The sequence below is a fragment of the Eptesicus fuscus genome, chromosome 13, assembly GCF_027574615.1.
Source record: "Eptesicus fuscus isolate TK198812 chromosome 13, DD_ASM_mEF_20220401, whole genome shotgun sequence".
Taxonomy (NCBI): domain Eukaryota; kingdom Metazoa; phylum Chordata; class Mammalia; order Chiroptera; family Vespertilionidae; genus Eptesicus; species Eptesicus fuscus.
In genome coordinates, this window is record NC_072485.1 from 16532170 (window position 1) to 16547623 (window position 15454).

The window sequence follows — 15454 nt, forward strand, 5'->3', positions numbered from 1 at the left end:
CCCAATCACCGAATGGTTTCAAAGATGTCTGAATAATTAAATTTTGCAGCTCCAGCATATAGGTTGTATTTTCCATGATGCATTATAGTCCAGAGCCATGGTATAATATAATGACAAAATGTACAGGCGGTGTGATATGCTAGAAAAAGCACTGAATGGGAGTCAGGACCAATATTAACTAGCTGTGTGACCTTGGGGAATCAATTAATCTTGTCATCTTAGCTTCAATTTTATCTATGGTAAAAATGAAGTAGTTGGACTAGAATCTCCAGAACATGGTTCCTTAATTGCTGTACATAGCATAACCATTATGTGTATCAAAGACCAAACCAGCCCTCCCAATTGCTGGTTAGGAGCTACAGTCAGGGTGATTGGAAGAGAAAGTGTATAAAGTGATTTCCAAGTTGAAGGTTTAGCTTAGGATAAACTTGTTTCTATAGAATGTAAAGCATGTGAAGTATCCTATATAATAAAAGGCTAATATGCAAATTGTCCCCTTGACCGGGAGTTCCACTGGGAGTTCAACTAGGAGTTCGACGAGGGGGCGGGGCTGGCTAGCCAACCACCCATGGCCCCTCCCCCCTGGCCAGCCCCACTCCCAATCAGTCCCCCCACCCCAATCAGGGGCCAGGCCAGCTGGACCCCACCTATACATGAATTCATGCACTGGGCCTCTAGTAGTATATAAACAGTTAAGCCCGTGCATAAAGCTTTATTTATTTGATATTTTTCTCATGTAATTGAAGAGAATTTCTGGGTAACATTGACCACTAAGAAAAGAAATAATATGATTAAAAGGAAACTTAGAGAAGAGAATTCTCAGTGCTTCAGTGGGGTCCCTGGAAGGTGTGGGAATGGAGCATGGGCTCCATGGTGGCCACTGGCCCAGTCACACACACATCTCCACCCGCCACCTCTCCTCATGTACAGAACCGCAGGATGCTAGCCGTGTTCTATTTCTTTTCTTTTCTTTTCTTTTCTTTTTGTATAATTTTTTTAATCTTTATTGTTTAAAGTATTACATAGGTCCTCTTTTTACCCCCATTGGCCTCCTCCAGCCCACCCCCGCCCCCCACCCCATGACTGTTACAGAATGTTCAGTTAATAATTACTTGATTATTTGCATGTTTTACATTCTGTTCTATGCATTTCAATGTTTTTAATTCTTTTAAGATATGTGGTAATATCCTGAAGGATACTCCCCAAATTTTTAAATTAAGAAGATATGCCACATATGTAATACCTTAATCAATAAAGAAAAAATAAATAAAATAAATTTAAAAAAAAAAGAAGATATGCCTGAGTCACAATTGATTCTGGCAAATAAAATGTGTTTTCTCATGGATTAAATTTATACAGCAGAAAGGAGGGGGGGGGAATCCAAGGACAAATACATTGTGTGCTTCCTGCCAATAAAAATATAATACTTCCTCGTTGTCATTAATGAAAAATAGCACACACTTCAAAGTTCTGTAGACACCAAAAAAGAAAGAAAACACTCAAATGAGTCACCTGTTTTCACATTCAGGGCTGAGAAACTATATAAATCTCTCCAGCCTTTGAAAGAAAACACCAAACCAACCATAGGCCTGCAAACCATCCCTGGACCCAGCCATGCAGCTGGCCGTGCTGTGCACTGTGTGTCTGCTGCCCGGCAGCCTGGCTCTGCCACTTCCCCCCGAGGCAGGAGGCGTGAGCGAGCCACAGTGGGAACAGGCGCAGGTATGTCATTGGCCCACTCACCGGGGGCTCCACGGTCTTGTTATCAGCATTAGGGAGTATGCTCTTCAATTTGAGTCATGATTCTATTGTAAAGGCAATATATGTTTTAATCAAGTAGCTATTACAAGCAGGCTTTAGTGCCTCCCCAAACTGGGTTCAAGTCCCACCTCCACTCACTATGCAGAGGAATATTATTAGCATAGGAATGTTATTAAATTCCTCTGAGCTTCCGTTTACTAATTTGGAAATCGGATATTATAATGCTATCAACCAAATGGGGGTTTCGTGACGCACTTAGCACAGTACCTGAAACATTGTCCCTAGTCAAGAAATCGAAGTAATTATTTATTGTAACTTGAAATTCTTTTCATAAAGACCAGAGAGCTGCCTCTTACAATGAGGACTACTTGCAATGGAGAGACTTGAAATCAGAAAACACGGGTAGAAATGACAGCTCTAACACCTTCAAGCGTGATGATGGGCAAGATATAAACTTTTGACTTTGTTTTCTCATGTGTCTAATGGAAATAATTGTACTATGAATAGTCGTACTATGTGTTTTACAGCTCACAGGATTATTATAATGAATAAATGAAGTAATAACAATACCAACTATCATGTAACAATTACAAAGTGCTTCGTATATGTTATGTCATTTAATCCTTAGCTCACTCCTGGGAAAAGTAAGGAACCAAAGTTAAGTTGGTTCACATACTTGGTGAATACTGGTGAAGAATCAAAGATGAGTTTTGATAGGAGTCAAGGACAAGTTTTTCTGGTTCAAATCATGTTCTCTCCAATATACTACTACTTCATAAGCAGCCTCATAAGTGTAAATAATTATTATTTGGTAAAATAATGGGATGTTTACTCTTAAGTACTATTTACAAATTTAAGCCATAAGCATAAGAAACGTTAGGTTTTATTTCACATTAACTTTGACTTTTATAAGTCTCACTAATATGGTAGTTTGAACCATAAGAAATTACTGATATTTTATTGTGGTGGGTTTTTTTTTACTTCCAAAAGAGCCATTTCATATGGTTTCACCCAGTGGACTATTTAGAAGGTGTACATTTGCAAGTGTATTGAATCCCTAAGCTTTATTTAGTGTATAGATTACCAATAAACCAGAGTGGGGTTAGCTAGATTTAACAGAAGGCAGAAACATTCACATCAAGGATGCAGAGAAATTTCCTCCAGAGGGTGTCTTGGCAAAGCCTGTAGATCTGGAATGGATAAAATAAGTTGTTTGTTTTCAAACGAGATTAAATCCTAACTGTCATGGATGAACATGCAATCATTGGTAACAGGAAGAGAGAGTACAATATTGAATGACATGCAATCATTGGTAACAGGAAGAGAGAACACAATATTACTAAGGTTACTCACATAAAGTGTATACTCCTGAGAGATTCTGAGACAGGTAACCATTTCACCTACTCCAAATTAGACTGTCAATGAGTGAGCCAATGTTTAAATCATTTCAACAATACTTTCATGCATTAGAAAGCCCAGTGCCTTTTTCTAAGGAAGTGGGCTTTGGAATCAGGTCACAAGTTCAAATACTGGCTCCTTCAGTTACTCAAGGGGTGAACTTGCTTCTCTGAGACAGGATTCTTCATGTAAATTAGGAATAACAGTTCGGTACCTACTTCACAGGGTGGTTATGAGGTTTAAATGAGATAAGTATGTAAAGCTCCTAGGGTAGTCCCTGCCACTAGTAAGCACTTAATAAGCGTTCTTGTGAGGCCACAGCTGCCTCTGTTGTTATTGCATTCACTTTTTTATTTCTTCCTAGTTAGTCCAGCAGCTGTCCTCATATCCAGACACTAGGGTCCCTTAAGAAATGCCCAGAGACCAACTGTGTGTGGAATACACCGGGAGACCTGCTCAATCCTGCAGGCTCACCGTGGGTCTTACCGGAGATTTAACAGTGGAAAGGACACAGGACTGGCAGTCAGGAAACTCAGTGCCAGTTCTGCTACTAGTTGCTTTTTTAATTCTGCTGCTAATTCAATATGTGACGCCGAGCAAGTCATTTAGTTGCTATGAGCTTTTGATTTCTTCACCTGGAGAATATGTACATTAAACTAAATAATTTTACAATGTCCTTTCCCAGGATTAAAACTTTAATACCCTTTAACATAGTTGAGACCAAATCTCCAGAGAATCTTAGAAGGGGGTGGTTGACTTGGTCTCTGATGCTAGGGAAGGTACCTTGAGGACATAGTCACTCTTCCTGATTGGCTATTACAGACGAGTCTATGTTCTATAAAGTGTACAGAGGGCTTCCCTTCAGAGCAGTTTATGGGATGAAAGAGAAATGGAGGTACTTTTTCCTTTTGCTCATGAAATAGAATGACAATGCTTCATTATTGATATTAAATTTTATTTTCATTAATGCACAGTTATTTTACTTGGTGACTCTGTAACTATTGTGTTTTCAAACCACTGTTGGAGTCCATAGGTATCAAGGCAAAGACGTGCAGACTTCTAAGATAAAAGACAATAAACAAGAATTACAAATCAATTACTCTCTTTCCAACAGAACTATCTCAAGAGATTTTATCCATACGACTCAAAAACAAGGGATGCCAACAGTTTAAGAGCCAAACTCAAGGAGATGCAAAAATTCTTTCACCTGCCTATAACTGGGATGTTAAGCTCTGACATCATAAAAATCATTCAGAAGCCCAGATGTGGAGTGCCAGATGTTGCAGAATACTCACTATTCCCAAATAGGCCAAAATGGACTTCCAAAGTAGTCACCTACAGGTTAGTATTGCTTTGGTCATTTAAACGAAAACAGTAAAGCCCTTCCTAAGAGGTCAAACATTGTTTTCTTGTTTGCTACCAGGGTCATATCATATACTCGAGACTTACCCCATTTCAAAGTGAATCAGCTAGTGGAAAAGGCCTTTGAAATGTGGAGCAAAGAGATCCCTCTGCAATTCAGGAGAATTAGATTGGGAATTGCTGATATCATGATTGGCTTTGCAAGAGGAGGTAAGGAAGATTCCTGTAGCTAATCCGCAGTGCTATTTTACTCGTTATTTATACCAGTGTCCTCCTCTGTTCAGAATTAAAAATCTTTAAATAAGTAAATATATATATATATATATATATATATATATATATATAGAGAGAGAGAGAGAGAGAGAGAGAGAGAGAGAGAGAGAGAGAGAGAGAGAGAAGCTAGTACAGCTCTTTTGGTACATTTAAAGCCACTTGCTATGGCAGAGGAAGGTAAACTATGGCCCATGAGCCAAATCCAGCCCACCACCTACTTTTGTAAATACATTTTTATTACAACACAGCCATAATCCTTCATTGACCTTTTGTCTATGACTGCTTTGGGGCTACAATGGCAGAGTTTAGTAATTGTGACAGAGACCATCAATCCTAAATTACTGATTGTCTAGCCATCACAGAAAAAGTTTACCAACCCCGTTTTGTAGCATTAATCATCACACACACACACACACACACACACACACACACACACACACCCCACACATTTATGGAACAGTTTAAAACATATTGAAAGCTTACTGGAAATGGGAATTTAAATACATTCACATCTAATTTATGGTTGCTTCTAAGTTTTTTCACTTTGTTTGGCCAGATGGTAGCAGGATGACAAATGAGTGTGAGAACTACATTCAACAAGTAACTTGTGTACCTCTTAGTATAACTTTTCTTAAAAACCTAGCTTAATCTTTGTGTAAACCATTTCCTGGAGAACCATGCTCAAGGTGTCTTAAATGGATTTGAATGTGATGCAGATGTATTTATTTTCAAATTGGTATCGGGCCATATCCAGTTTATCTGTTCTTGAAAAAAATGGAATGCCATGATCAGTGCTTTCTGCACATTCTCTTCAGTGTTATCAGTATTGTGGCTGATGTTCAATGTCAGCTAAATTCACAGCAGCCAGGCATTTCAATAGTAGAACAGAATGAAAAGAGAAATATTTTGGGGAGGGGGGGACAGCCCAATGTGTTTCTCTCACATTGATGTTTCTCGTTCTCTCTCTCTCTCTCTCTCTCTCTCTCTCTCTCTCTCTCTCTCTCTCTCCCCCCCTTACCTCCCTCCTTCCTCCATCCCTTCCATGCTCTCTAAAAAATCAGTGGGAAAATATCCTCAGGTGAGAATTAAAAATAAATTAAATAAATAAACAAATAAAACGAGTGGAGATATATTCCGTCACTAAGGGCGATCGCTCTATTTTCTTTCAGCTCACGGGGACGCCTACCCATTTGATGGACCAGGAAACATACTGGCTCATGCCTTCTCACCTGGACTAGGCCTAGGAGGAGATGCCCACTTTGATGAGGATGAACGCTGGACTGATGGTACCAGTATAGGTACAGCATCCCATCCCTCTTCTACTACATCCTTTTTAAAATCCAGAACTTCTTATACTAACTTTAATTTAATATTTGCTTTGATTAGTAATAATTCTTGAGCCCTTGATAAATGCCAACCACTGTACTATGTGACTTAGATGTGTAATTTTATTTATTGTGCCCATAATGTTACATATACTAAAGACAGAAGCTCAGGCTATGAGTCAAGCAAATTGGGGTCACTTGACTGTACCTCTCCCAACAACTCTCTTGTGTCTATTGGCAAGTTATTCATTCCCTGAGCCTGTTTCCTCATCTATGAAATGGGACTATAAATAATTCCCATCTCACCGAATTTTAATTTGAATTAAGTGAGATAATGCTTATACACGGCTTGGGTAATATTAATAATTCAATAAATTATAGCTCTTTCTTTATGTTCCCTCCAAATTTAAGTTTTTTAACTGAAGGAAAAAGAGGAGCAGTGACTATGATATTTTAGAATTATATACAATTCTGAGTATTTGCTATGGTTTAGAAAGAACCCACACCATAACCCAGCCCATCATATTCATCATCTTACAAAATAGAAAATCAGACATATCAGAAAACTAATGGAGAGCAGCTCTGGCATAAATAATTCTAATTGGAGACAACTTTAAAAAAATATTCTACTAACTGGCTCTGAAAGGGAAATCACTACTTGTGTTTGGCAGTGGTAATTCACCACTTAAGTGATGCTTTGCTGTGGAAAGCTAACCTATGTGAAATTATGACTCTCTTCACTTCATATCTTGCATATCCTTTTCATTCTCCTTTCTTTCCACTCAAGGTAGGCTAAAGGCAGCTTCCTTCAATCTAATGCACCACAGTGGAACTATGGCCACTCACACTCTCAGGCTCACACACTCCCCCTTATTTGAAAAGCCTTTCTATGAGTCTGAGAGAGAGAAAAGCCTATATATAATACAATTTAATAAATAAAAGCAAAACCCAGCATTTCCTAGAGATCCTGCCTTCCAGTCTCGCTTTTGCAAAGCCAACTTTCTTTCTCCTGCTATTCAAAGCCACTACCACTTATTGAGTAGCCATTGTTTTTCAGATACTGGGAAACTCTAATTATTTTGATAAATCTACAAGGCAGGAATTATTATCTCTGTTCAAAAAAATGAGGAAGTGAGACTCAGTAATATCAATTAATGTGTCCAGAGTCGTCCTGCTAATAAGCAGCAGAGCTGGGTTGCAAAACCAAATCTTTTTTAAAAAATATATTTTATTGATTTTTTAGAGAGAGGAAGGGAGAGGGATAGACAGTTAGAAACATCAATGAGAGAGAAACATCAATCAGCTGCCTCCTGTACACCCCCTACTGGGGATGTGCCCACAACCAAGGTACATGCCCTTGACCAGAATCGAACTTGGGACCCTTGAGTCCGCAGGCCGACGCTCTATCCACTGAGCCAAACCAGTTAGGGCTCAAACCCAAATCTTAATGCTTCTAAAGCCTTTGCTTTCCTCTATAGAATACTGCCATTTGAGTAATGATATAAGAAGCAAATAGACAGAAAAACATTACTTTAAAAAAAAACACACACAGAAGTAGTGATGAGATTAAAACACTACTCTTCTATTCTTTTTCTAAACCCTCCCCCTCCTTATGAAAGCCTTGAAACAAATAAGTAAACTTTGGAGGTAGGTATTTTTATAACGGCCTTATTTATTATTACATATTATATTATATATCTAGTTATTTTCATAGTTATTGTTTGTTGCTCTTTGGTTGTAGGAATTAACTTCCTGTATGCTGTCACTCATGAACTTGGCCATTCTTTGGGCCTGGGTCATTCGTCTGATCCTAATGCCGTGATGTATCCAACCTATGAAGACAGAGATGCCAAGGATTTCAAACTTTCACAGGATGATATCGAAGGAATTCAGAAATTATATGGTAATATCTATGATTTCAAATAAGGAGGATTTCACATTGTCTCCTTAGAGTAGGCTTGAGTGAGAAAGACTGGGAAATGGGTATTTACTTGGTAAAACACACTGGAACTTACACTAAAAGCCCATTGAGGAAAGAAATTTGAGACCTTAGATACTCAAAATTTAACCAGACTGTTTTATACTATGAGGATATTGATTTTTAAGTTTTCAGTAATATTGTTTTGAGAGAGAGAAACAGCAATTTACTCTTCCACTTACTTATGCATTCAGTCATTACTTGCTTCTTATATGTGCCCTGACCAGGAGTGAAACCAGCAGCCTTGGCTTATGGGGACCATGCTCCAACCAAATGATTTACCTGGCCAGAGCTATTTAGTATGTTTCCAAAAGCAATTTGGAAAGAAGAATACAGAATGGTATATTTACAGATATAATCAAACCTTTCCAGAAAATATCACGATGATAAAAATACAGTGCAAAGAGTTCCCTAAGTATCTCTGAATGATCAGAAGAGCAATGAATGTGCTTCCACACAAGAATGTCCTTAGGGGAAAATTATTCCAATAAAATAATGGAGTAAGCTGTCCATTGACACTAGAATTTACTACCAACCAGCATTTCCCAATTTTTTTTTCCTAGAATGCTAGTCTACAAGACAATTTTTTTAAAAAAATGCTATTGAGAAACAAATTTAAAAACCCTACCTACTGTATTTAAGGTGCACAGGATATTAAAAGAGTACCTAACAAACTCTTGCTTAACACAGTGCTTCCTAAATTATAATCTTCTTTTACGGAACACCATTTGTGCCCTCACAGAATAGCATTTCAGAGAACATATTTTGAAAAATACCATGGAACTGTACCTTCAAGTTGTGACTCAAAGAGCTGCTGCTCTCTAAAAAGTTCATAAAACACTGACAATTGCTAGTAAGGTTATCGCCAACAAAACAGAATAAAGTACCTCCCCTTATATAAACCTCATGTGGAACTCATGGAATACTCTATGGCAGTGGTCGGCAAACTGTGGCTCGCGAGCCATGTGTGGCGCTTTGGCCCCTTGAGTGTGGCTCTTCCACAAAATACCACGTGCGGGCGCGCACATAGAGTGCGATTGAAACTTCGTGGCCCATGCGCAGAAGTCGGTTTTCGGCTCTCTAAAGAAATTTCAATCGTTGTACTGTTGATATTTGGCTCTGTTGACTAATCAGTTTGCCGACCACTGCTCTATGGCATGTATAACTGTTTTAGAACCCAAAGAAAATTAGAAAGGGACTTAAAAAGATTCTGAGGGGGGAGATCAACCAAAGGACTTGTGTGCAGGCATATGAGCCTAACCGGCGGTTAAGGACAACAGGGGGGTGGGGGCATGTGTGGGGAGAGGGGTGGGATGGGAATGGGGGGACGAGGACAAATATATGATACCTTAATCAATAAAGAAATTAAAAAAAAATAAAAGAAAGAAAAAGAAAAACTGGTAATAAAAATAAAAAAATAAAAATAAAAAGATTCTGAGGCAGACTAATTAGAAGAAAACAGACTAGTGCATTAAATCCTTAAGTATTAGAGACAATGAGGTGCCTGCCCCTAGGCAAAGTTGAGAAGCGGTAACTTGGTGAGTGAGGGGGGAGAGACAGGTGCAGGTTAGAGGGGGTCAATGGGGAGACGGGGACATCTGTAATACTTTCAATAATAAAGATAAATTTAAGCATAACTATTATTGCTTGTCTCACATTCAGTTCTTATAAGTATATATCTAGTGACATATGATCTCGCTCATCTAGGGGAAATGATGAACAACATAGACTGAGGAACAAGAACAGAACCAGAAACAAGGAGGCATCGATCAGACTATCGGGCCTCAGAGGGAGAATAAGGGAGGGTGGGGGGAGAGGGGAGAGATCAACCAAAGGACTTGTGTGCATGCATATGAGCCTATCCAATGGTTAAGTTCAACAGGGGGTTGGGGCATCCGTGGGGAGGGGTGTGGGATGGGAATGGGGGGATGAAGACAAATATGTGACACCTTAATCAATAAAGAAATTAAAAAAATAATAATAAAAAATAAAGATAAATTTAAAAAAAGAAAAGATGTAACTTCTGGACAAATGAAAGTAATATTTAATTATATAGGTTTTAAATTTAGGGAATTCATTAATTTAAAAAGTGATATAAACAGAAAATATAAATTCAAAAGTATGTGATTAAACTCATAAATGTTAAATTATCCAATGCTTTTCTCAGAATAGTGAAAATAATAGCTGAAATGCACCGAGTATTTACAGTGTACCAAGCACTCATGTGCATTAACTCATTTAATCCAAAAATTCAAGGAGTTGTTATAATCCTCATTTTACAGATTGGTAATCTAGCATTAAAGGAAGCTAAATAGTGATTTGCCCAACATTATACAGCTGGCAAAATCGCAGAGATACCTGACCCCCAGGCCTATATCCTACACAAAATTGCCTTTTTAGCCTTTGGGGGTTGTTCAAAACCTTTGTCCCAGGCACAGAAAACTGGGTTGGGTGAATGATAAATTATACACAATTATGACATTTCTTGAGTTTTTATAGTCTTAGGATGGTTTTTATGTGTTTTATACCATGTCAAAAATATTTTTATTTTCTCTCTTAACAGGTAAGAGAAGTGACTGAAGAATTAGAAACTTCAGGGAGAACACACATTCATTCATTGGATTCTATATCATTGTTCCTCAACCAGAATTAAGGACCACTGTTCCTGCACTCCATTTAGCACTTATTTCATCTTTCCTTCTATTGTGGTTGACTTTTGCATGTCTCTCTCCCTCTGGAGATAAGCTCTTTTATAGCACAATTGTATCTTATTTAGCTAAGCAACTTATACTTAGAAGATGTCAATGAATGTTAAAGAAACAAATAAATATAATTTTCATTTCATAGTAAAATGATTTATATTTGGGAGCACTGTTTCTATGTCAAGAGAAGACATGCTATGCAATGAAACCAAAGAATAAGACTAAAAAAATATCCCACCACATTATTGTGGGCGTTCAGCTGCACCTCACCCTATCACCAGGTAGGTAAGGAGAGAGCTCCAACCCTTTGTTGTTCTTTAGTGTAGCCCAAAGTTACACTCAGAGCCCCTTATCCTTAGGCCCAAGCTCTCACTCCAAGTATTCTGGAAAAACTAATTCTTCCCACAAAATGTATGTGAATTTCCAAGGTTTTACATTCCCACAGTCACTTCTGGCTCCATGTTCCTACCCCTGACCTCCTGATTTCATGGCCTCTCTCCTGCCACAGCTGCTCTGTGTTCCCTTTCCTCTGCCTCATACCAACCAAGATATCAGTTTCACCGTCTTCTCTTTAACTTTCTCCAAATAAGTCCCACAGGCTTTGTGAGACTACTGACATTGTTGGAGATTTGCATCAACAGTGATATTTTATATTGCACAAGTACAATTAATTTAATGAAAATAAAACCAGATATTATCCCCATCCTTCAAATCCCTTATCTATCCCAGCATCGGAAATCTCTCACTGGCCACGTACCTCTGCAGGCTCCAAAGTCCTACCACATCTCTCCCTAATCCTCAAGTCTCTGGACTCCATTCATTCTGACTTCCCCCACAAACTTGTTTTCCTAAGGTCCACTCCGCTCCAGCACCCCTTTCCATACACAGAGACTCACTAATGTGCTTCTCTGGAAGAATCACTCTCTATGCAGGGCTAAACTCTTTAGCAGGACACATAGCTAGCAAAGGTTTTGCCATTTCAGCCGTTCTTCCTCTTCTGCATTTCCCACACCCATGCATAGTTTTCTCTATAAGTAGAGGGATAAAGAACTGGAAATTACTTTCTTACTAATATAAATTACACACACACACACACACACACACACACACACACACACACACACTACCACCAAAGCCATTAGAAAACCATTCTAGGGATAGATCCAATGAAGGGGCAAGTCTATAATTTAGGCAAAATATGAAGTATATATAAATAGGAATTCAAAGACCCTTTGACAACCTAAGGTAGTAAGTCTATAATGGCAGAATGAAAAGGAAGTTGGAAGTCATTGAATTCAAGTTCCTCATTTTATAGATGTCAAAACAGATGAAGAGAGGTTAAATGATTCCAATCAGGTTTATGTAATCAAATGTAGAAGTGATTAAAGCATATTCTTTTGTTTGTTTGCCTGTTTGCACTTTGGTTTGGGGCAGCCTAAGGCACTATATATCTTGCAGTTGAAATGGATATTATTGTTTTTCCCTACCCAGCATCCTTTCATTCTACCTTGGAGGACAGGGACTGTATGCAGGGACATCACTTGGGATGCCACACGCTGCCTGGCCTGTTAGGGGAATACAGAACCCAAGTTTGGCCTATCAGACACTCCACTGAAAACATTGAAGCGAATCCATCCTGGCAGTGGGTTCTGGAGACACTACCTATTCATTCCTGCACCCAAATAGATCCCTGAAGCTGCCCTGGTGCTGTCCTACAGACAGCTTAGGTGCAAGGCATCTCTTCCAGATTTTGCAATGGACTGCATTACCTCCTAATACATTTTTCTCTTTTTAAGTTAGCCAGCATTTGTCTATGCCCATTGTTTACAGATCCCTAACATGGTAGCTAGACTGGCTCTCCTATGGTATCTGAGATATGAGCTCTGTGATATATCTCAGCCCATACTCCAATCTTAACAATGAGGTGAGCTCTAACTGAAGCAAAGACGTTACATTTTTATTTATATCAAAATAGTATAAAGTTGACTTGTAAATAGTACTTTTCCCTAGACTATCATGACCCATGTTATTTTTTTTTTAAAAAAGTGCTAAAATACACATATCATAGAATTTACCATCTTAATCATTTTTAACATACAGTACTGTACTGTTAAGTATGTGCACATTGTTATGCATAAGTAAAGGTTCTTACGCATAACACTGTTGGCATGACCAACTGGATAATTATTTACTAGAGGCTGTCCTGTGCATTTTTGAATACTAAGCAGTATCCCTGTCCTCTCCCCACCAGATACCAGTAGGACATCCTCAGTCGTGGCAACCAGAGACGTCTTCAGATATGCCAAATAAATGTCAGTGCCCCAATGTTCTAAATGACACTAATCCATGAAATCCCAACATCTGGAAACCACTTCAACAGGCTACAAAGACAGGGAAGGGTAAGGAACTCTCAAGATGAGATTTTTTTTCTAGGAAGTCAATTAAAATGTCAGTCTTATGAATTATGAATTCTCCCTTCAGAAAAGGACCGGAGGCCAGTACTAGTTGACAAGACTATAAAAAAATATTGACCAAGTTACCAAGGTAGGAATAGCAAAGTACAACCAGTGGTTAAGGACAACAGGGGGGTTGGGGCATGTGTGGGGAGGGGTGTGGGCTGGGAATGGGGTGATGAGGACAAATATGTGATACCTTAATCAATAAAGAAATTTTTTAAAAAAAGGAATAGCAAAGTACAAAAAGAAAAATTCCGAGGTTACATGGGTTTTTCTTTACCATGATTATCTGGAAGTGTATTTGAAACATATTTTTAAAAAGTAATAAGCATTCAGATATGTCATCAACAATGAATCTTTGTAAATAAGTCAGATAATTACAATTTATTCTTAGAACTACACAGAAAACATAATTTAACCACTTTTCTCAGTTAGCCACTCTACAATCATTCATTGAATCAGGAACTGGGGGAGTGAGAATGCAAAGGTGAAAGGTACATAGAACCCACCTTCAAGAACCTCAAAGTCTGATGAATAAAGCAGATACTCAAGAAGTTATTATAATACAACATTTTAATTGCTATAATAAAAATTATGCAATGTGAGGGGGAGAAAGCTCTAATATTGGGATTCTAAGTTAATGGGATTTTAATGAGTTTCTGAACTGCATTCTACAAATTCTAGAATACCACATATAACACACAAGTCCAAAACTCCAGCTTGATAGTTAAGTATTCTGGATGAGTAAGGACTCTCTAACAGGCTTGAGACGCCTATCTGCCTGTTCAAAACTTTCTCAGAGCTGTGATATATCCTAAGATTTCACAGTCTCCAGATCTGCACCGTGGTCTAGAGGCCCTCCCCACCTGCTCTACTCCTTCCCCTTATCGCCTTCTAGGTCTAGTGAAGGATCCTGAGGAATAAATTTCTCCTATGTCTAATCTCGTCGTGGCATCTGCTTTTTTTAGAGGACCTGAACTAACGCAAGGTGTGTTCCAATTATCTATCAATGCATTAGAAGCTACCCTAAATAGTGGCTTAACATAATCATTTTCTTAAATATCATTATTTTGTGGGTCAGAATGCAGGCAAGGCTTTTGTTTCATGGGGCAGGTAACTGGTTTGGAGGATCCAAGCTGGCTTCACTCACATCTGCCTCCTGGTGTAGATGGCTGGCAACCTAGGCTCAGCTGGGACTGTCAACCGTACTGCCTGCATGTGGTCCTTCCAGCATGGAGATCTTAAGGTGATCAGACTTCATACATGGTGACTCAGGGCTGCAAGAGCGTGTGTTACCACATGCAAGGAGAAGCAGTATAGCCTTTTCCAGCTGGCCTCAGAAGTCACAGAGCATCCCTTGTGCTGTACTCTACTGTCAGAGGAATCACAAGCCACCCAGAGTAAAGATCCTGAGGGGATACACAATCACCTCCATACAAGTGCCCAAGATTTTCCAGTCATGCTTTCAAACTGCCACAGGGGGTCACTCTTTCTCCTAAAAAAAAAAATCTACGTTTAAACTAGAGGACATATGTTCTAACTGAACATACAGTTGCTATAATAAAAATGTTGTTTGGATCAACAAAAATAAGTTCTAGTTTGCACCCTCTTTGCCATCACAAGCCCAGAAGTCAGTGCCCCAACCAACAGAACGGGAATTCAGAGTTAGTGCTGTACTGTTCAGGTGACAGGTGGAGTTATAGACCGTGACCCTGGTGACCACAGCTGTTATTTTGGGAGTAAATTTTATAATTTCTGCAAGAATAGAAAGCTGTCATGCATCATGAGCCCTGCCATCTTATTCATTGATCATTCTAGTGTGTGGAAGAGTAACTCAATTACTAGTGAGGATAAAGAGGATGGGAAATTGCACTTTGGCCTGACTTCCAGCTAAGGCGCAGCTATGATCGGCTGTTGCAGCTTTTACTGGTGAGGAAGAAACTCAGCCTTATGATTGGGCAGTGCATTAAACTTGAAGGAACGACACTTTCTTTTATATGTTATCTTTTGCTGAGAATTTTCCTAGGGTTACAGACTTTAGGACCAAGAACCTATGATTCTCCTTGATTACAAAGTAAGGGTACACTCATCTCCTTGGTGATTATCAAGTTCTTGTGTGTGTGCATATGTATGGGCTAAACATTTACTTAAAAAGAAAACTTGTGAACTACCTTGACATCATATAAATGCATCTGAGAG

General features: G+C 38.8%; 1 protein-coding gene across 1 annotated transcript; it reads left to right on the forward strand.

Moving 5' to 3' along the window:
• The first annotated feature begins 1584 nt into the window (after nt 1-1584).
• MMP7 (matrix metallopeptidase 7) lies at nt 1585-10969 on the forward strand. Its single transcript, XM_008149235.3, has 6 exons — nt 1585-1722; nt 4274-4500; nt 4583-4731; nt 5964-6092; nt 7861-8022; nt 10661-10969. Exons 1-6 carry the CDS (start codon nt 1615-1617, stop codon nt 10675-10677), a joined length of 792 nt encoding a protein of 263 aa, XP_008147457.2. The 5' UTR covers nt 1585-1614; the 3' UTR covers nt 10678-10969.
• Nucleotides 10970-15454: the final 4485 nt, after the last annotated feature.